At 41.5% G+C, this 23,968-nt stretch overlaps 1 protein-coding gene across 1 annotated transcript in view; it reads right to left on the reverse strand.

Moving 5' to 3' along the window:
* The window catches only part of ABCA2 (ATP binding cassette subfamily A member 2), a 689,232-nt gene that overhangs the window by 309,307 nt on the left and 355,957 nt on the right, over window positions 1–23,968 (reverse strand). Inside the window, exons 18-21 of the mRNA XM_030206813.1 lie at window positions 19,788–19,884; window positions 18,982–19,155; window positions 7,499–7,601; window positions 5,260–5,374 (exon numbers count right to left, since the gene is read on the reverse strand). Coding sequence (XP_030062673.1) covers window positions 5,260–5,374; window positions 7,499–7,601; window positions 18,982–19,155; window positions 19,788–19,884 — 489 coding nt within the window. The remainder of the gene's footprint in view (window positions 1–5,259; window positions 5,375–7,498; window positions 7,602–18,981; window positions 19,156–19,787; window positions 19,885–23,968) is intronic.

A 23,968-nucleotide genomic window follows, 5' to 3' on the forward strand; every position in this document is an offset into this window, starting at 1 on the left:
TGTCACTCCGTGCTGTTCAAAGAAGCTGGCGCTGCTACCTCAATCCACTTTTGGAGTCTGACGTCGCTGCACGTTGTACGTGCAGGACGTCAGACTCTGTTTCTGTGAGTCTGACGTCCTGCATGTACAACGTGCAGTGACGTCAGACTCCGAAAGTGGATTGAGGTAGCAGCGCCAGCTTCTTTGAACAGCACGGAGTGACGGAGCCTAGGACGAAGAAGAACTTAAAAGCGGCAGGAGGAAGCGGACCTCGGCTGGCAGGGGTTGGGGTCCCTCGCCAGCAAAGGTAGGTGACGGTGGAAGGGGGGTCGGCAATGGTGGCCGGGGGGGGGGGGGGGGGTCAGAAATGGTGGCGGCGACGGGGGGGGGGGGCTATAATGTGCCCCCTCACTCTGGCTCCGGCCCCTGCTACCGCCGACTTTCAGATACGCCCCTGCTCTTGAGGCAGAGGTTTTGGTGTGGCAGACATGATAGAGGACTACAAAGCTCAGGAGAGAAATCATGTTAAAAACCAGGCAGTTTCCACGACAGCAAAGATGGACCTGCACTCCCAGTCATGAGATGGCAGGTGCTTTAAGTGAGGAAGACACCATCTGGTGGCTCGAATAATGAACCAGGATTTAGCAGAACAACATAAGGTTCACAAAGTGAAATCTCTGCTCTTTCTAAACTCTTTAATCTATTGGGGAAACTCCTTCATTACTCGGCTACATTTCTTTGTAAATTGTCTTTTTGGTTTGTTTGTTTTTTTTAATTCATTTCCAATATAATTAAAAAAAGAAAAACTTTGCAAAGAATAAATACAGAATCTGGGGATCTGAAGGTGACAAAACAGTGTGACAAGGCAGTGGGCATAGCCAGAAGGATGCTAGGCTGCACAAAGAGAGGTGTAAACAGCAGAAAGGAGGAGTTGATGCCCCTGTACAAGTCATTGGTGAGGCCCTACCTAGGGTACTGTGTTCACTTTTGGAGACCAAAAGATATATGAGAAGATTCTGGAAGACCTGAATATGTATACCCTAGAGGAGAGGAGGGACAAGGGAGGTATCATACAGACATTTAAATACTTGAAATGTATTAATATAGAAACAAATATTTTCAAGAGAAGGGAAAATGGTAAAATTAGAGGACATGAATTGAGGCTGCAGGGTGGTAGACTTAGCAGTAATGTCAGAAAATTATTTTTCAGAGAGAGGGTGGTTGATGCCTAAAATGCCCTACTGAGGGAGGTGGTGGAGAAAAAAAAACTGATTTGTGGAATTCAAAAAGGCATGGGATGAACATAAAGGATCTCTAATTTAGAAAATGAATTATATGCAACCCTTTGTTTTTTTATATGTTTGCATGTCAAGTAGTACTTAGATAGCAACTCTGGCTGCATCAACTAAAGGCCGGTACTGGGCTGTTTTGTACAGTCTGAGTCCCACATATAGCGATCTGGTTTAGGATGGGCTGGAGAGAGCTTTGACAGAAACTCCAATTATTTGTAATGTGAGGACAGTGCCAGGCTGACTTTTATGGTCTGTGTCTCACAAATGACAAGACGGATTCGAATAGGCTGGAATGAGATTTGATGGCAACTCCAGTAGTTGGAACATAAGGGAAGGGGAAATGGGACTTGATATACTGCCTTTCTGTGGTATTTTGCAACTACATTCAAAGCGGTTTACATATATACAGGTACTTATTTTGTACCTGGGGCAATGGAGGGTTAAGTGACTTGCCCACAGTCACAAGGAGCTGCAGTGGGAATCAAACCCAGTTCCCCAGGATCAAAGTCTGCTGCACTAACCACTAGGCTACTCCTCCACTCCAGGTGGACTTCTATGGTCTATGTCCCAGAAACACCAAAGAAAGACCATGATTAAGTATATAATATCACGTTCATTGTTGATTTAATCTTAGATTGATAATAAATGTGATTGTTGGGCAGACTGGATGGACTGTTCAGGTCTTTACCTGCCTTCACTTACTATGTTACTATATGTTACATCCTTACTAAGGAAAACCATCTAACATATCCTTTAAATATTCTATAATTAAAGTCCACATTGAAGGAGACCAAGAAAGGAATATCGAGGAGAAGATAGATATCACATACGAAATAACAAAAGAAAAGAAGTGACCCAAGCACTGTAATTAATAGACTTGCTGTAAAGATGTAACTCACTCATGGGGTCAAGAGGTCACTGCCTCTTTTCCCTCAAGAAAGAACTGTAATTAGGATGGTTCAAAAATACATATTTGTCAGGTCTCAAAGCAGCAACTAGGTTTGTGAGCCCTTGGGCCGCTGCCAAGGAGCGGCAGTGGCAGGCAAAACCATCTCAACCAGCACTGGGCTAACACACACACAAAGCAGGGACTGCAGACAGGGATAAGCAAAGCAGGAACACACTGGACAAGAACACCTGGACTGGAACACAGGACTGGAGCAAGGCTTCACCTGTACTTGACCACCCTTCCTCAGGAGTTGAGCCCCTGGGTGCAGGTGGCCGGCAGGACTTACCGGACTGGGCAGGAACTGGATACCAGCAGGAAACACACAACAGAGTCAAGACTACAAGCTGCCAGGCAGCCACTAAGACAGAAACACAGACAGGAGGGAGTCAGGACTAAAAGCTGCCTAGCAGCCACTAATAAAGAACACAGACACAAGACAAGGAAATGCAGACCAGAAATAAGACTAGGAACTAAACAATAAAACCAAAGCTAACTACACACAAACAAACAAGAACCAGGCAAGAACTCAGAATAAAACTGGACTAGGCAGAAGTGCACAGAGAACACCCACATACCAGGGACTTTAGACGATGCAAAGGCAAACACAGAAGTTTCTAGGTGATTAATAAAGCCCATCAGCTGCTAAAGCTCAGCTACAGCAATCACAAGGCAACTATGGGTGCTGTTCAGGTACAAACAAGGAAAGCAATTCTGGCAGCCCGGAAGATCTGGACTGAACGGGTGACAGTAAACAGACAGTCTATTGCAGCCACCAGGTCTGGCCACCAGAGGGCGAGGTGAGCACAGACAAGGAAACGGTCACAAACGTGACAATATTTCACATTAAAATCATACATTTATATTGATAATACAGCTGAAAAGTTGCACCAAGTGCCAATACTTTAGAACGATAAGACAAAAAATTCTTCCTGTATATCTGAGTCTAATGAGAAACATCTGGAAAAATAGATATTTTCCGACCCAAATAATTACAGTCCTTAAGAAAAGTTGTAACAACGCTTCCTTGTCCTGCAGAAATACAAATGAAATCAAAAGAGTAGCCCTAGAAATCACTTCCTCCGCAGATGTCTCCAAAATGTTAAATTTAAACTCTCTGAACAAAAATCCGATTGTTCAAGTTTTTCCAAAGAGCTAGTGCACTTTTTAGACAAACTAGGAACAAAGTAAATCCTATTCAAGGGGGGTAGAGCAAATTCTTGAAATTCAAACAGCTTTTTGTGGAAAATTCAACAATCTCAAGTTCAAACTTTTATTATAATTTTCAAAATTCTCTACCTTTCGATATAATACCATTTTATCCTGTAATAACAAAGTTTGTGTGGATTTCACCTTTTCAACTTATGTCTCCGAGACCTCCACCTACCCTTTCAGTACTGAGCCTGAATTCAGATTGGGATACAGTGGGCAGGATTTTAGAAGTCAAAGAATAAAGGGCGTCCAGGGAATGCCAAATGGCCTCAAGGGTGATTTCCACAAGATCAACTCCAACTCTGTTGCCAGACCCTCTCCCACCAACATCTCATCCAAAGTTGTTGCCCAAGATGACACTGAATCAGGAGAAGCTTCAGCCTTCGACCCACTTGCTGCCGACACTAACGGAGACCCCGTTGCTGACCCAGAAGCACATGTCTTTACTTCTATCCTGGGATGTGGAACTTAACAGGCTAAACGAAACCTCACTCCCAAAGCTTGCACACCTCTCCAAAGCAAGAGTAGCCGGTTCACCCGAAAGTGTGCTGGTATACGTGGTGATATCTGACTGATGAAGTGAAGGAAATACCATCCGCCGAGAGGGTTGGGCGGAAGGCTTCCCACAGCATTTTGGAATAGTAAGTTTAGGAAACACAGAGAGACCTCACTCGCGTGCTCACATCTAGGCAGCCATCTTGGACTCCTTCTAAATTGTCTTCCTTGAGGGTAATTTTTTAAAGATTTAACTTTATTAACACCAGCAAAAAACAATACAATGGTTCTGAGTCAAATTGACTAAAGCAACATTGTTCTCTTGGATCTACCTGAGAGACAATTATGCCAAATTCAAATTATTCAGAATGTAGCTGTAAAGCTGAACCTGGGAAGGACTTCTACTGATTGTGCTACCCCATTGTTAATTGGGCTACACTGGCTGCCAGTAAAGGGTACAATACATTTAAATTTTTTGATGTTTGTTTTTAAAATTTTATAATTTTATATGGATTAGCCCCAGAATACCTTCAAGATACAATCTATCTTTATTCTCCTTCTAGGATATTACGTTCTGCATACGAAATTAGATTATGCATTCTTTCAGTATCAACTTGCCAAAAATCAAGTACTAGACAAAGATCTCTAATTGTTAGGGATCCAGCTTAATTGAATGAATTACCATGTAATAGCCAGAATATTACTTGTTACCACACTTTTAGAAGAATTGCTAAAAGTTACCTTTCATAAAAATATTTGACAGGCACTTAGATTTAAGATGGAAAATTTTAGTTATAAGTATTATTGTTATAAGAGAGGCATTTATGATCTGCCTTGATACATATAGGTAAAGTGGAATAGAAATGTCAATATTAGATTAGATTAAATTCCTCTACCTGCTCCCTCTGCTGTTAAGTTTATCTAATGAGCTTGGAGGTACATTTCAAAGCTTGTGGGGGGGGGGGGGGGGGCTGACATCTCTATTCCTACTTATATTGAGCCTGGTTCCTCTACAACCTATATAGCAAGCAGCTCCTTGTGACCCTGGGCTAGCCACTTGATCCTCCATTGCCCCAGCTACAAAAACCACCTAAGATTGTGAGCCCACTAGGGACAGAGAAAATACCTATATATAATGTGTATAGCATTGTGTATGCCTAGTTGCGCTACAGAAATGATAAGTAGTAGTAGTAGTAGTTAGAGTTCCTGGGATTACAAGATGGGAGGAGGAAGGGATGATTCACAATTTCTACCACCATCTCGTCTTGAGAAGTGAATTTTGACCTTCGAGGACAACCATGCAGAGTACAAGTGAATCAAGAAAACACTCTGTACCTCTTTCAGTCGATGCTCCTTTTCTGCAACTATATGTTGGATCATCATGGCCACCGAGTAGACCCAGGAGATTACCATGCAGAGGGGCATCATGTGCTCAATGACAAACAGGAAGCTAAAAAATCAGAGAGAGATGATGTCATGGACACAATAAAACAGAATTCTATCTGCAGCAACTAATCTGACATCGGGAATCTCTCAGGGTATCTCATGGTTCTATATAACTAAAATGGAGGAACTGGTTCTAAGCCTAATGGTATAAAGGCACCACTTCCTATGGTTTATGATACAACTAGAATGAAATTATTATGTCAAATGAGCAATATTAATATAATTATATCTTCTAATTAGCAATGCTGATTATAACATATGAAGAAATTATGTGTATATATAATCATAAAATAAAATAAAACCTAAATAACATTTAAACCTCTGAATATATATAAGTCATATTAAATATCGTGTTCAGTTTCCAATAGTGGTCTCAGCTGGAACAGCTCAAAGAGCTTAAATAGCTGATAACACTTCACTCAATCATTGCACCATCTATTAATCATATCTATTTTACATATATGCAATGAGTTTATATATAAATACCACTTATCTGATTGAGGAGCTCCTAGTTACTTCAGCTGCGTTGTGGATATCACTGAAGAGACCACCACAAACCAAATGTGCATTCAAATAATAAATGAATCCTCAGTGCAGTGACAGAAAAAAAGTGTTCAGAATCATAATGTTAAAAACCAAGAGGCTGCAGCCAAAAAAGATTTTTCAAAATGATCCGTTGCTTGAAGAATCCTCTAGATAGAATGGTTCCTAGTCATGCTGAATTCAAATCTCACCTATCACTTATACTACTCAGATATTCCAAACTTCATTGCTTGAAGACACTTCAAGATCCAAATTTATTCAAATGGCACTCCGTGCTATATCCAATGTTGCCTGCTGCAGAATTCGCTATCCCAATTCAGAGTTTTCCATCAGTCTGCTCCGTAAATAGTTTAAATGTATCAGTGAGATGTTATACGTCTGATCTCCTGAAGACGCAAATGGTGAAACACTGGACCGTGTAGAGATTGGCAGAAATCTTTGGAGAATTTGTATTTTCGGTTACAATATTGGGATTTATTTCCAGTTATCATTTGATGTAAGAATGAGATAGTGAGAGTCTGCAGCAAGTGACATTGGATATAGCATGTTGGATTGCCATTTGAATAAATTTGGATCTTGAAGACTCTTCAAGCAATGAAGTTTGGAATATTTGAGTAGAATAAGTGATAGGTGAGATCTGAATTCAGCATTACTAGGAACCATTCTATCTAGAAGATTCTTCAAGCAACGAATCATTTTGAAAAATCTTTTTTGGCTGCAGCCTCTTGGTTTTTAACATTATGATTCTGAACACTTTTTTTCTGTCACTTCACTGAGGATTCATTTATTATTTGAGCGCACATTTGGTTTGTGGTGGTCTCTTCAGTGATATCCACAAAGCAGCTGAAGTAACTAGGAGCTCCTCAATCAGATAAGTGGCATTTATATATAAAATCTTTGCATATAAAAAATAGATATGATTAATAGATGGTGCAATGATTGAGTGAAGTGTTATCAGCTATTTAACCTCTTTGAGCTTTTCTAGCTGAGACCAGTATTGGAAACTGAACACCATAATTAATATCACTTTTATGTATTTGGAGGTTCAAATGTTATTCAGGTTTTGTTTTATTTTATGATTATATATACATATAATCTCTTCATATGTTATAACCAGCACAAGTAGAACAAAGACATACCCACGCTTTATAATATACATTACAAATTAAGGTATCTCTCCCTATCACATCTACCTATATCCAATAACAGAGTGCCTCCTCGCTACTTAACGATATATAAAAAAGCACTTTTCTCAGACATCATGATGTATATCCAGGAAGAACGCCCTCCTCCAAATTTAGTGTACACCCTAAATGAAGGTATCTCTTCCCATGCCTAATGGTATACATGCCAGAATGGAGGCATAATTTCCATGCCGAACAGTACACCAGGATGGCATTCAACTCTTCTAATACCTTGTGGCATTTATGACAAACTCCCCTTCCTTTAACTCAAAGCATATACCCAGAACAAAATGTGACTCACCCCTTATCTAATTTAAGATGCTGAGAAATGGAGGTGTCTCTCTTATAACTCTTGCAACATATATAACATTATGGTATATTTGTGCTTCATGCCTACTTACTCATCTCTGGTGTAACATGGGTAAGGAAGCATCTGCACATAATTCCCAGGTTCTACCACATCACGGCCTACGAATGTATTGATAATGGCACGTTCCATCATATCTGAAGGAATGGTAAAGAAGTACTCATCATTATAAGTAGAGACAGGTAGTAACAAAGTACTTGTACAACTGGCAGTACTTTTACTTATAAAGAGTTACATTTTTTTGGTAAAACTTTTTACTAGGACTGCATTTCGACTAAAATTTCAAATCACGATTAATTGCACAATTAAAACTTTTCATTGCGAATAATCTTGAGGTTAATGTTTATTTATCTATCTATTTTTTAATTTCCCATTGCAGCTCCTTGTGACTCTGGGCAAATCACTTAAATCTCCATTGCCCCAGGTACAATATAAGTACCTGTATATAATATGTAAACTGCTTTGATTGTAACCGCAGAAAGGCAGTATATCAAATCCCACCCCTTCCCTAAAGGACTTATACTCTCCCTCCCTCCCATCCCCCAGATCCAACATATCTCCTTTTCTCTTTTCCCTTCCTTTCCTCTTCCCCCAGGTCCATTATCTTTCTCTCTCCTTCCCTCCTATTGTTCAGCACCTCACTTTCCCTCCCCTCTACCCTCATGGGTAGCAACACAAACCTGGAAGTGAGTAACCGCAAAGTTCTTTTTGTGGCAGCTGGAACCCCTCCCAAGCAGAGAAATATCCTCCTTGTGTTTGTCAGAGGAGGTCACTGCTCCAACTGAATCTGGCTCTGAAATAACTTGTGGGAGCTCAACTAACCTCTGTCCTCTGCCCAGAGAGGGCTCAGACAGAGACAGCACAGCAGAGCCTGGACCCTTGTTTTGTCAGAGACTGCTGTTTAGTGCTGCACCTGACCCACCCTTTTCCACCCTCACCCCCACCCCCAACACAGCAACTCACAGGACAGGAGGGCTAGATGCCTGCTTTCAATTCCTAACCATCACCTATCTCTCATTCCCACTTCAGTAATTCCTGTTAGTCTGTCCAACTCAGATTGTAGAATATATTAGTTTATGCTGATTAAGTCTGTCCTAGCTAGATCCTAAGCTGTGCTCGATGGGAAGGCTATTGTGCTGCATGCAGAGTATAACTTCTTAGGATTTCAGGTTAATTTTTGAAGAATTTGAAGAGGGGCTATTTCTGTTCTACATGTGTGACTGCAAGGCCAAGTGTCTGAATAGGGATCTGTTTGTTAGATTCTGAAATTTTGATAACACATTGTTTTTCAGAGTTGGCAAGACTGTCTGTTCTCCTAATTCCTGGTCTGTGTGCTAAGTTATTTTTCTTCTATACTGGTGTAATATTTTCAGTGATGCAATGGCTGGTAGGGGTGTGTCTACTGTGGGGGCGGAGCCATAGTGATCACGCCTCTGGATGGGTAGGGATGCCGACTAATAGACTGCAGGAGGGCGCTAGAAACCCTAGGGCCGGCCCTGGACCCATCCCACCCAAGCGAAAACAGGAAGTGATACAGGAGGCAGAACAGGACAGAGAAAAAGCTTTGGAGCAGACTACCAATGCTAGGAACTATTTTTAAGGTAAGCTGAGGTGCAGGGGGTGATGTTGAATCCTGGTTGGAGGGAAAGATGCTGGATCATGCTGAGGATAGGTTGGGACTTGAAGAGAGCAGAAGAGACATTTGGAGGAGACAGGAGATGCTGCAGTATGATTACATTCCCTAATCGCGATTAATGTTTTTTATCACGATTGATGATTTGTGCATTAATCACATAGGGGCCCTTTTATTATGGTGCACCTAAAAGTGGCCTGCTCTAGTGTAGACATGTGTTTTGGACACGTGCAGGGCAATTTTTCAGCCTGGAAAAAATGCAATTTTTTTTTGTGGGTGAAAATGGACGTACAGCAAAATTAAAACCAGCACGTATCCATTTTCGGCCCGAGAACTTACTGCCACCCATTGACTTAGCGGTAAGGTCTTACGTGCTAACCAGGCGGTAAACAGCTAGCATGCATAAACTGCTGATTACTGCCGTATAAGCGCCATGTGGCAGAAAACTCCCTTTGAAAATTAGCTGGCAGACCCATGAGTAGTCTCTAAATTGCACCACTACTGCGAACTCTTGTGAGCATCACTCACATTCTCTGTATTCATTCTCTGTGTTTGTTTATCCCAATGGAGTTTTATAAAATTTGCAGATAATCACCATGGGGACATTTAAGTACATAAGTATTGCCATACTGGGAAAGATCAAAGGTCTATCAAGCCCAGCATCCTGTTTCCAACAGTGGCCAATCCCAGGTCACAAATACCTGGCAATATCCCCAAAAAGTACAAAACATTCTATACTGCTAATCCCAGAAATAGTGGATTTTCCCCAAGTCCATTTATTTATTTATTTGTTACATTTGTATCCCACATTTTCTCACCTATTAGCAGGCTCAATGTGGCTTACACAGTACCATAAGGCGTTCGCCAGCCGGTAAAGAACAAATAACAAGTGGTATTGTGGTAGAATAAGGTTCATGTGTTGGTTCATGTGTTACAGACACATTTGGGAATCATAGAGAGGAAGAGTTGCATTATGTCGATTACTAGCTTTAGTTGCGTTGTGTAGCAGGGTTCAAGCATTTAAGTTGGGTCATTAGGGTATGCCTTTTTGAATAGGCTAGTTTTTAGTGATTTCCTGAAGTTTAAGTGGTCATATGTTGTTTTCACGGCTTTTTCTTTAGGAAGCAGTCTAAACCTTTTTTAAACTCCGCTAAGCTAACCGCCTTTACCATATTCTCTGGCAACGAATTCCAGAGTTTAATTACACGTTGAGTGAAGAAAAATTTATCAGCCCAAACAATGATACTGTGTTATTTCTGCATGCCAATTTCCCACTGCCACATCATCGCTAGTCTAACATAGCCCCTGAAATGAAATCTTGCTTTTTTTTTTTAAAGTAATAAACCCCATAGAAGCTGTGACAGCATCCAAAAAAGTTGGTGTTTTAGCTCTGAGTTCAATTGTGATCACATATTTCTACATAATTGAGTTTTTATTTCCATTGCACTTAATTTTAGTGCCACCAATTCCCTCCCTTGCTTTGCTCCCCTTATTTCCACCCTTATCTTATCTACCAGGAACATTCTGCTAGACAAACACCAGGGACTGCATTCTAGGAAACAGCTGCTGACAGAGGAGGACTGAGAGTGATCTGGGCCCCCAGGCAATAAGAATCATTGGGCCCCCCCTCCCCAGGTCCTGCTACCTCCTTCTTCCCCTGCCTTTAAGCTGCCAGTGCGCAGCTCAGATATCTTATAAGGTGACTTATAAATCACTCCTTTTAAACCTCCCTCCTCCTCCTTTCAATCTATCTCAAACCTTCCCCGCATTTCCCCCCCCCCCCCCCCCCATCCTCAGCAATCCGGCAGCTCCCCTTGGTTTACCTTTCAACTTGTTTTTTTTTTTTTTTTTCGCACAGCAGCAGCATTTCAGAGAAAGTTGCCTGTGCCATTCTCTGCCACACCCCAGCCCTGCGATGTAGGTTTCCCATGTAGGTTTCCGCAAGAGTGTGACAGAGAGGAGACATCGGGAGGGGGGGGGGGGGAGGGTTGGCACAGGCAACTTTCTCTGAAATGCTGCTGCTACTGCTATGCAAAAGAAACAAGTTGAAAGGTAAACCAGGGGAGATGCACGGCACCTGTGACTTTCCCCATTCAGATATCATAGATGGGGAGCATGTAAAAAAGGTACCAGCACAAAAAAAGCCCTGGGCACGAGGGGAAGAAGTACTGGTTTCCACACTGCCCTGGGCTCTCAGGCACTGCCCTATTGCCCGTATAGTCAGTCAACCCCCTGGCTACTGGTTTAAGAGAACATTTGGATGACATGCAGGATGAAATTAATACTGACTGGGTAGAGAACTGTGACCAGCTTCAGATCTCACAGCTAATCCTCTCCTTTTCAGGGTCAGAGATCATTCAAAATGAATAATAAAATAGATGCCAAACCTCTTAAAGAACAAGCAGTTCCTAGAGGTGGCAGGACACCTCTAGAGTGCTAGGTTGTGTATAGAAAACAGAAGAATGGATGAGGAAAGGAGCCTCAGAGAACAGGAATCCAGCTCCCCCATTAGGAAACCTCCCACTGTAGCATGACTTGAGCAATAAAGGAGCAATTCTATAAATAAGGCACTAACATTTGCAAGCCAATTACACATGCAAATAATTAGAATGCTAGTATATGTGCACATATGTGCATAAATGCCAAAATTTCAACTATGCACTATTCTATAGAAAGGCACCTAAATGCAACAGTGTTTAGTTGGAAGGCAGGCATACACATGGTCAGTTTTTGGGTTGTTTCTTTATAGCAAAGCCTACTGACTAGGAGAAATGCTAAACCACCAGAGTCATATCGTTAGTATACATATTAAGACTCCAGAATTATATTACAAATACAACTTTTATTGCATCTATGTGTCTTTACAAATCAAATGACACATCTATAAAAAACATATAAATACACCACCATTCATTCACCATTCACACTTCACCAGCGATAATAACCAGTGCAAAGTAAATGTCATTAAACATCATAAATGTAATTCATGCAATATGGCTACTATAGTGCACAAATATCCATCAACAAATGTCCATCAAAAATGAACTGGCACTTATCTTCTTATGTACTGTTCTTTCTGTGAGCGCATTCAATAATGCTGATCCTGAGTTCATATGGCACAAAGCATACCCTTGCTTGTGCTCCACAGGCAGAGTGACTCACAGCAGTCTAAATCAGCCACTGCATTCATTAACGCTCAAAATGAATACATCTGCTGAACTCGAATAGTACATTGCCAGTTTTCAGCTTTTACAACCAGTTGCAGCTCACGGGTGAAGGGTGACTAAAACCACCTTCAAGGCAGATGTGCTTTTCATATTCACCACAATTCCCCGATGCTGGACCGCATTTCAGTACTCTTCCTCAAGAGGAATCATCTTTTCACCTACAACATTATAATAGTATTCTTATCACCATCTAAACCAAACCTTAACAAACAATATCACTTCAAAATTACTCAAAGTACATATCACTTACTATCATTCTTCTGAGTGGCTTCTTGCCAGGTGGGAACTCGTATGAGCGAGGGTTGAAAGCCGCACCACTGAACTTTACGTCATGGACGTGAGCTTCTCAATTTAAATGCCAGACAATACTGACCACGCCCAACACTATTTAAAGGCATACGTTATTATACCCATTCCACCTCTTGATTAAGGCCATACGGGGCCACCGTCCCCCAAGTGAAGCTCAATTATGAGCAACCGAGCACTAATGTCTCCCCCTCTGCTGAGGGGAGGAACCTGCGTCACTATAACACAGCGGAGCTAATCAATCGAGTGATTGCATGCCCTCCAATGGGCCACCAGAGGGGCTTCCAATTTATTATGACGTATATTGCTGATATGTTCAGCCAGCCTGTTCTTCCTCTTGGTGTGCCCAATGTAATACAGATCACACGGGTATGCAATACAGTATATTACATGTTCGCTGGTACAAGATGTATTATGTCTCAACAAAAACTGTCTATTAGTGCGGGGGATGGTAATCATATTGGTGTCACGGGAATACTGGCAGTATACGCACCTCCACAGGGGGAGTGCCTACCACTGCCCGTATCTTTTCTAGGTCTTTTTAATAATTCTCCTATATTAGATTGACGTTTGTAAGCCACCTTTGGATGCTCGCTGAACTCAGGGTGCACTGCTAAAACGTGCCAGTATTTATGTATGATCGAGCAGATGCCTGCAGCTTTGTGAGAAAACGGAATGACACAGGCCATAGTGTTTTGAGGGGCTTTGTGCCTGGGTAAAAATAAGCACGGGCGATAGGCATACAGGGCCCTTTTAAAAGCATTCCTGAGGACCCTCATGGGATATCCACGGGCTATAAATCTGTCTATCATGGCTGCCGTTTGTTTTTTAAAATCAGCCGTGGAGGAACATAAACGGCGAAGTCGCAAAAATTGACTGACAGGAACACCCCTCTTCAAAGCGCCATGGTGAAAACTTTGATAATGAAGTAGGGTGTTCCTGTCAGTAGGCTTACGAAAGATGGTTGGAGCGAACCCACCATCTATAGATCTAACGATTTTTATATCTAAAAAAATCGATCTCCACTTGATTTATCCTCGAAGTAAACTTAATATGAGAATCAGTCATGTTAAGAGCCTCCATGAAGGTCTTCAGTTTGCTCAACGGGCCACGCCAAAGCAAGATAACATCGTCAATGTATCTTTTCCACATGACTACATATTTATATAAAGAAGAAGTATACACGTATTGCTTTTCAAACTGGGTCATATAAAGGCATGCCAATGAGGGCGCTATAGTCACCCCCATCGCCACACCTTGAATTTGTTCATAGAATCGGTCACAAAATTCAAAATAATTGTGACAAATTACTAGCGTCAACAGTTTTTTTAACACTTCAGTTTTTTGATCAGGTACGTGTATCTCAGCAAAATGATTACAGGCCAATTCTATGGCCTTATCCTGTGGAATATTAGTATAGAGTGCGGCTACATCAAGACCCACCATATAGAAATCATCACCCTTCTGAGGTTCCATCTCCTCCACTATCTTTAAAAAATGCATAGAGTCATGTATATAGGACTCTGCTTTTTTAACTAATGGATTTAGCAACATGTCCATATATTTAGACAGCGGCTTTAGGACCGAGTCTCGAGTGAACACTATGGGGCGACCTGGCGGATCCACGAGAGATTTATGAACGTTGGGCACAAAGAAAATGTAGGGGACCTTAGGAGAAGGATGACACAAATATCGCTGTTCTTGTTTTGTTAATATACCATCCAAGACGGCACTATGAACACAGTTCTCAATCTCACGTTTTAAAGATGTTTATAATTATGGACAGGCACAAGTACATGCAGGAGTAACTAGCGAGGAAATAAAATTTGCTGATGACACAAAGTTATTCAAAGTCGTTAACTCGCGACAGGATTGTGAAAAATTACAGAAGGACCTTACGAGACTGGGAGACTGGGCGGCTAAATGGCAGATGATATTTAATGTGAGCAAGTGCAAGGTGATGCATGTGGGAAAAAAGAACCCGAATTATAGCTACGTCATGCAAGGTTCCACGTTAGGAGTTATGGACCAAGAAAGGGATCTGGGTGTCATCGTCGATAGTACACTGAAACCTTCTGCTCAGTGTGCTGCTGCAGCTAGGAAAGCGAATAGAATGTTGGGTATTATTAGGAAAGGTATGGAAAACAGGTGTGAGGATGTTATAATGCCGTTGTATCGCTCCATGGTGCGACCGCACCTTGAGTATTGTTTTCAATTCTGGTCGTCAATTCTGGTCACCGCATCTCAAGAAAGATATAGTAGAATTGGAAAAAGTGCAGCGAAGGGCGACTAAAATGATAGCGGGGATGGGACAACTTCCCTATGAAGAAAGACAAAGGAGGCTAGGGCTTTTCAGCTTGGAGAAGAGATGGCTGAGGAGAGACATGATAGAGGTATATAAAATAATGAGTGGAGTGGAACAGGCGGATGTGAAGCGTCTGTTCATGCTTTCCAAAAATACTAGGACTAGGGGCATGCGATGAAACTACAATGTAATAAATTTAAAACAAATCGGAGAAAATGTTTCTTCACCCAACGCATGATTAAACTCTGGAATTCGTTGCTGGAGAACGCGGCGCTGAACATTTGACAGAGAGAGACAGTCCCTGCTCAAAGAGCTTACAATCTAGGTAAAACAGACAGACAAGACATTACGGGCAAGGGAATTACAGGGTAAAGAGGAATAGGGGAAGAGGAGGGCAAATTAGTAGCGGCTAGGAGCCAAAGGCAGCAGTGAAAAGATGAGCCTTCAGCATAGATTTAAAAACAGGTAGAGATGGAGCTAGACGTATGGGCTCGGGAAGACGGTTCAAGGCATAAGGTGCAGCAAGATAAAAGGAACGAAGTCTGGAGTTAGCGGTGGAGGAGAAGGGGGCGACAAGAGAGACTTGCTCAGAGAGCGGAGTTCACGGGGAGGAATGTAGGGAGAAATGAGAGAGGAGAGGTAACGAGGGGTCATAGAGTCATAGGGTCATAGGATAAGGCCATAGAATTGGCCTGTAATCATTTTGCTGAGATACACTTACCTGATCAAAAAACTGAAGTGTTAAAAAAAACTGTTGGCACTAGTAATTTGTCTCAATTATTCTGAATTTTGTGACCGATTCTATGAACAAGTTCAAGGTGTGGCGATGGGGGCGACTATAGCGCCCTCATTGGCATGCCTTTATATGACCCAGTTTGAAAAGCAATGCGTGTATACTTCTTCTTTATATAAATATGTAGTCATGTGGAAAAGATACATTGACGATGTTATCTTGTTTTGGCGTGGCCCGTTGAGCAAACTGAAGACCTTCATGGAGGCTCTTAACATGGCTGATTTTCATATTAAGTTTACTTCGAGGATAAATCAAGTGGAGATCGATTTTTTAGATATAAAAATCGTTAGATCTATAGATGCTTTGAAGAGGGGTGTTCCTGTCAGTCAATTTTTGCGACTTCGCCGTTTATGTTCCTCCACGGCTGATTTTAAAAAACAAGCGGCAGCCATGATAGACAGATTTATAGCCCGTGGATATCCCATGAGGGTCCTCAGGAATGCTTTTAAAAGAGCCCTGTATGCCTATCGTCCGTGGTTATTTTTACCCAGGCACAAAGCCCCTCAAAACACTATGGCCTGTGTCATTCCATTTTCTCACAAAGCTGCAGGTATCTGCTCGATCATACATAAATGCTGGCACGTTTTAGCAGTGCACCCTGAGTTCAGCGAGCACCCAAAGGTGGCTTACAAACGTCAATCTAATATAGGAGAATTATTAAAAAGACCTAGAAAAGATACGGGCAGTGGTAGGCACTCCCCTTGTAGTAGGTGCGTATACTGCCAGTATTCCCGTGACACCAATATTTATTTATTTATATGTTGCATTTGTATCCCACATTTTCCCACCTCTTTGCAGGCTCAATGTGGCTTACAATACATCATGAATAGTGAGAATACATGAGAAGTATGCATTTAGTATAACAGAAGGACTTTGGGTAACATGATAATGGTAAAACATGATAGTATTTTAGCAAGCAATCATAGTAAGAAATAATTAAGAATTATATAAGAATTAAATAGAAAATGTGCATTTAGTAATAATGAAAAAAACATGATAGTGGTTTGGCAAGCAAATATTGTAAGGGCAGTTTTGGGTATGTGTACAGGAGTTCATATTTGTTGATCCTTGTTGTATGCCTTGTTGAAGAGATGGGTCTTCAGTAGACTTCGGAAGTTGGCTTGTTCATAGATCGTCTTTAGGTTTTGCGGCAACGCATTCCAAAATTGTGTGCTCAGGTAGGAGAAGGTTGACGCATGCGTTAGTTTATATTTAAGATCTTTACAATTTGGGAAGTGAAGATTAAGGAATGTACGGGATGATTTTTTAGCATTCCTGGGTGGTAAGTCTATTAGGTCTGACATGTAGGTTGGTGCGTCTCCGTGAATGATTTTGTGAACTAGGGTGCATATTTTGAACATGATACGTTCTTTGAGTGGGAGCCAGTGTAGTTTTTCTCGTAGGGGTTTAGCGCTTTCGTATTTTGTTTTACCGAAATATGAGCCTGGCTGCAGTATTCTGAGCTGTCTGAAGTTTCTTGATTATTTGCTCTTTGCAGCCGGCGTAGAGTGCGTTGCAGTAATCTAGATGACTGAGTACCATTGATTACACCAAGTTGCGGAAGACGGTTCTTGGGTAGAAAGGTCTTACTCTTTTTAATTTCCACATTGAGTAGAATATCTTCTTGGTTGTGTTTTTCGCGTGACTCTCAAGTGTTAGGTGTCGATCAATGGTAACTCCAAGAATATTTAGGGTGTCCGAGATTGGAAGATTCAGTTTTGGTGTGTCAATGGTGGTGAATTTGTTCGTGTTGTATTGCGAGGTGAGTACTAGGCATTGGGTTTTCTCAGCATTGAGTTTCAACTTGAATGCGTCCGCCCATGTGTGCATGATGTGTAGGCTTTGGTCGATATCATTGGAGATTTCCTTTAGATCTTGATTAAATGGAATATAGATCGTTACATCATCTGCGTAAATGTATGGGTTAAGGTTTTGGTTTGATAGTAGTTTCGCCAATATGATTACCATCCTCTGCACTAATAGACATTTTTTGTTGAGACATAATACGTCTTGTACCAGCGAACGTGTAATATACTGTATTGCATGCCCGTGTGATCTATATTACATTGGGCACACCAAGAGGCAATTGAAGAACAGGCTGGCTGAGCATATCAGCAATATACGTCATAATAAATTAGAAGCCCCTCTGGTGGCCCATTGGAGGGCATGCAATCACTCGACTGATAAGCTCCGCTGTGTTATATTGACACAGGTTCCTCCCCTCAGCAGAGGGGGAGACATTAGTGCTCGGTTGCTCATAAATGAGCAACGATACATTTTCACTTGTGGGATGGTGGCCCTGTATGGCCTTAATCAAGAGGTGGAATGGGTATAATAATCTATGCCTTTAAATAGTACTGGGCGCAGTCAGTATTGTCTGGCATTTAAATTGAGAAGCTCACGCCCATGACGTAAAGTTCAGTGGTGCGGCTTTCGACCCTCGCTCATGCGAGTTCCCACCTGGCAAGCAGCCACTCAGAAGAATGATAGTAAGTGATATGTACTTTGGGTAATTTTGAAGTGATATTGTTTGTTAAGGTTTGGTTAAGATGGTGATAAGAATACTATTATAATGTTGTAGGTGAAAAGATGATTCCTCTTGAGGAAGAGTACTGAAATGAGGTCCAGCATTGGGGAATTGTGGTAAATATGAAAAGCACATCTGCCTTGAAGGTGGTTTTAGTCACCCTTCACCCGTGAGCTGCAACTGGTTGTAAAAGCTGAAAACTGGCAATGTACTATTCGAGTTCAGCAGATGTATTCATTTTGAGCGTTAATGAATGCAGTGGCTGATTTAGACTGCTGTGAGTCACTCTGCCTGTGGAGCACAAGCAAGGGTATGCTTTGTGCCATATGAACTCAGGATCAGCGTTATTGAATGCACTCACAGAAAGAACAGTACATAAGAAGATAAGTGCCAGTTCATTTTTGATGGACATTTGTTGATGGGTATTTGTGCACTATAGTAGCCATATTGCATGAATTACATTTATGATGTTTAAAGACATTTACTTTGCACTGGTTGTTATCGCTGGTGAAGTGTGAATGGTGAATGAATTGTGGTGTATTTATATGTTTTTGTAGATGTATCATTTGATTTGTAAAGACACATAGATGCAATAAAAGTTGTATTTGTAATATAATTCTGGAGTCTTAATGTGTATATTGTTTCTTTATAGAGCAGGATGTTGAACAGCATTAATTTCCTGTACTTAACACTAGTCTTCCCCTATCTTGGCAGTCAACAACTCACCCTGGATCCAAACAAAGCCATATAGAAAGTAGAAGCGCCCGCCCGTGTTGGGACCTGGCCTCCAATATGCCCGTCGGATTTCATTGGTCTTCTCCGTGAAACTAGAATTCTGTCGGATTTTGTACAACACGTGTGGAGGCAGCTTACCATTATCTTGGGTCTGGAAGATCACACCTAAGGAATAAAGCACCAAAAGGGTGTCAAAGCAGGCCGAGACATATTTAGATCAGTCCTCCCTATGCCAGAACAGAGAATGGGAGACAGGGTGAAGAAATATGAGCAGCAGGCCAAAGTCGCAGGCAGATACCCCTCACATTAAATCAGGCACATCTGTAGCAGCCTTTCAATTTAACTTAATTTAATTTCATAGTTGGCTTAGCAAAAAAAAAAAAAACCCAAAAAACTAAAGGTGGATAACAAAGTCAAGGCAATTATTATGAATTACAACTAAAATTCACACAATTATGACTAAGATTCACATTATCACACAGAACTGCATAAATCAAATTTACTGCAACTTAAATGATTGTGCTAATTATAGTATTTCCTGAACAATCACATTTTTACTGAACGGTAAAACTACATATAGTTCATCTGTTTGTGCAAAGTTGCAGGGAGAGAATTCCTAAGCATTTCTGTTTTATAAACACGGGGAATCAACAGTAACTGATTTCTCTTTCAGAAAGCTGAGACACACAAGAGGGGAAAATATGGAGAGAGGATAATACTAGAGAAGAATGGAAGGTTGAATAGGAGAAGCATATACAAGTAGACTGGAAAAGGAGATAAGGGAATGAAAGACCTACTGGCAAACACTGTGACATTATCCTGGTAAGCCTGGTTTAGTGTGTAATTCACTATACTCTCTTCATTAGGAAAGCCCTTGAAGATGTCCACGCTCACCTGAGAGGAGAAAAACAGGAAGAAATATTATTGAGATCCTCCTGCAAAGTTTGGCTGCATTCCTGCACAACAGGATCCATCATTTTCATTTAATTGGATTTATATCCCACAAAAATCCAAATATCAATTTGGTTCTATGTGGCTTGCATAGATTAAACAAAAGATCATAAATACAGTTCAAAAGTACATAATTATGATTAAGATGTTACATTATATTAATTTTTTTTAATAAAACAGAAGCTTCTCATATCAGGAATCATAGTGAATATCTTTATGCAAAGCATTATACTGAAAACCTGCAGCATGAGCTGATTTATAAACCACTCCTTTGCAACTGGAAAAATGGAGGAAAAGATAGGCTCTCACCTATTCAGTAGCATTGCGAAGTGGCATATAACTTGGAGCCATACCATAAAGTATAAGATAAACAAACATACAGATTTTACAAAACCACCCTAGCTCTAACTGGTAACCAATGTAAAAGTAGCAACAGAGAGATAACATGATCATATCGTGACCCTCCACAAATTAATCGTGCAGTGGTATTATGCACTGATTGCAATTTTTAAAAATAATATATTTACATCCAATATATACAGCATTGCAATCAGTGGCGTACCTAGCATATCTGAAACCCCGGGGCAGATCATTTTTAACACCCCCTTCTCTATATGAAAATATTATTTTAGTAATAATCCATGAGTCACACACCAGGGGTGTACCTAGGAAAGGCAGCATCTTAAACATTGCATGGAGCACTAGAACATCAATACACCCATTGTAAAACTAAACAAGACATTAGTAAAAATGATCCTGCCAACAGAAAACCATGTCTTTTTTCATAAACATAGAACACAGATACATCCTCACCAAGTATAAAATAAGTAACCACAAACTAAAATTAAACTGAACCCTCAAGAGGCCAGATTCCGCATACAATGCAACACCACAGAAACAGTGAAGCATGTCCCCTAGTACTGTGCAAAATATAAAGATAGCAGACGCAAATTTGAAAAACTGACAAATACCAATCACCACTTTACAAATTAACAAATAGAAATAAAACAAAAAATAGAAAATAAGATAATACCATTTACTAATACATTTTTCAATTAGCTTTCAGAGGCCAAAACCTCCTTCCTCAGGTCAGTACTGTATACTGCTGTTACGGTCCTGTCCTGTCCTAAGGATGGAGGTTTTGGTCTCTGAAAGTTAGTCAAAAATGTATTAAAATTAGTCCAACAAAAAGATCACCTTATTTTCATTTTCTATTTATCACCACAGCTACAATACTACTTTATTGTAAAGCAAATAAATAAATCAATATTTTTTTCTGCCTTTGTCGTCTCTGGTTTCTGCTTTCCTCATCACTCTCTCCCTACCATCCAGCATCTGCTCTCTTTCTCTCTCCCTTTCGTCCAGTGTCTGTCTGCTTTCTCTGCCCCTTCCATCCACTGTCTGCCCTCTCTTTCTTCCATCCTGCATCTGCCCTCTCCCCCTTTCCATATGGAGTCTGCCAGCTTTCTCTGTCCCTTCCATCCACTGCCTGCCTTTTCCTTCCCTTCTATCCAGCATGTGCCTCCCTCTCTCCTTTGTACAAGATGCACTATAGCATCTCCCCTTCTCTCCATCTGTATCTCTCCTCTCTCTGTTCCCCATCCATATCCATCTTCTGCTTATCTCCTGTCTATTTGACCTTTTTCTCTCCATGTTCACTGCCATTCCCTCTTACTCCTTCTCACTCCTATCCATAACCTCCCCTCTGTGTCTCTGTCCCTATTCCCCCATGTTCAGCATCTGCCCTCTGTGTCCCCATCCCTTCCCATGTTCCTCGCCCTTCTTTCTCCCTCTCTCCTGCACTCCAAACCCAGGGCCAGTATCTCTCTCCCTGCTTCAAAATACTGCATCTCGTTCTCCCCCTCCCCTGATCCAGCTTTTTCTCAGTCTCCTCTCCCTCATGCGTCCCACCTTTCTCCCCTCTCCCCCTCTAGCTTCCCTTTGATCTGGCATCACTCTTACTCCTTTCTCTATCCCCCTTTTCCCATTCCCCTGTCATTGCTTTCCTTCCTCTCCCCACCACCCTTTACCCTTAGGTCTGGCACCACTCTCTCCACCCCCTCTTCCCCTTAGATCTGGCATCACATCACAACTTCGTCTCTCCACCCCCCTTTCTCTTTCCCTATGGACTGGCTGGCATCGCTCTCCCTCTTTCCTCCTCCCCCCCCCCCCGATTAGTGCGGTATCGCTCTCCCAATCCTCACTCCAAGCCCCCTGCAGTGTCTCAGCAATGAAAGTGCTACCTTCTGCCTGCCCCGGAAGCCTCGTCTATACAGCTTCCCATGTAGGCAGGATGCTGTACAGAGAAGGCTTCTGGGGTTGGCCGAAGGCAGCACTTACATTGCTGATGCTGCCGGAAGCCTCAAAGTTTTTTTTTAAATTCTTTATTTATTAATTTTTTAACAATCATGATATACATTTATGAGTAATAATACACAAAATAGAAAATCTTCCATCAAAATAAGAATACAATCAACTACTCTATAATATTCTACTATCGTCCATCATAGTTAGGTAATTGATCCAAGAAAAGAAATTTCCATACTTAGTTATTAAGCACACAAAGAAATTAAAATCAAAAAGTAGCTTAATTCCCGAGTGGTTCACTCCAGCCTACCATACAGTGTTACATATGTGACTAAACTTGTACACTAACCTCTTCTCTGCTTATTAAGAAATCCTCTAACTGTTTAGGGTCAAAAAATTGGTATTGTTTAGGCTGAAATTTTACTCTGCATATACAGGGGAATCTCAACAGAAAATCAGCACCAATTGCTACTGCCCTCGGTCATAACAGTAAAAACATCTTGCGTCTCTTTTGAGTTTCCCTGGACAAGTCAGGAAAAACTCTAATTTTTGAACCAATAAACAGAGAATCCAAATGTCTTAAGGAAAGTTTGAGCACTACGTCTCTATCTATTTCCAACGCAAAGGTTACCAGCAATGTAGTCCTTTGTGTTATAACCTCAAGAGAAGACTCAAGGAATGTAGTGAGATTCATTGCACCTTGTTCTTGTAAATTTTCTGATGTTTTAACACCTATTTGAAGGTAACATGCTCTAGTTATAGATGGCAATGAATTCTCTGGCATTCCTAGAATCTCTATTAGATATTTTTTAACCATTTGAATTGGAACAACTAAAGGGGACCTAGGAAAATTTATAAATCGCAAAGTCAGTCTCTTAGATTGATTTTCTAAATATTCCAGGCGTCTTAAAGTAAAGTTACTACTACTACTACTACTACTTGTTTTTCAGTTTTTTCAGACAGTCTCTTAACCTCAGAGGCTTGGAATTCACTAGTCTGTATCTGATTCAACGCAGTCTCTGAAAGAACTTTAATTGTCTCCATATTTTTGAAAATTAAAGTTTGCAATGCAGATTGGGGTGTAGAAGTCAAGTCCCACAGTGACTCCAAGGTCACTACGGCAGGTTTCATTACTTTCCCCACTGAAAAATCTGGTAAAGGGGCCTTAGAAACTTGCTCCAGGATACTCATTGTTTTAGGTAAAACGTGAGCAGCTGTCAATCCCGGTCTTTCCAAGTTATCGGCACCAGTTGACCTCTCCTGCAGGCTCCCTCCCTGTACATCCAATTCTCCTCCAAGGGCCATGGCGACAGGGCTTGCAACGAGAGCAACTATTCCGGGTTGTGGGGGCGCCGCACGTTCGATGGGGCTCAGGGAAGCCCCATCTACACTGTCATCCAGCGTTGAAGCGCCAGCTCCGGCAGAAGGAGTAGATGCCATATCGGGACCGGACAAAACTTCAAATCGTTCCAGTTTCGTCTGGTGTAGCTGGGGCGTTCCGCCCGGGACAGTGGGAGCCTCCCGGACTTTGCCTCTCCTCTTCCCCATCCAAACGACGGGTAAGGCGCTCGCACTAGAGTTAACTGTAGCGAAATCCTAAGCACGCCCGGTTAAGCTACTCGAACCGTCGCCATCTTGGATCCAGTTTCCTGTCGGAAGCCTCAAAGTTTAAAGACCTGCAGAGTGGGGCGGGCATGGAACAAGGAGGGGGAGAGTGAAA

Source organism: Microcaecilia unicolor, chromosome 6 (assembly GCF_901765095.1).
Source record: "Microcaecilia unicolor chromosome 6, aMicUni1.1, whole genome shotgun sequence".
NCBI classification, from domain to species: domain Eukaryota; kingdom Metazoa; phylum Chordata; class Amphibia; order Gymnophiona; family Siphonopidae; genus Microcaecilia; species Microcaecilia unicolor.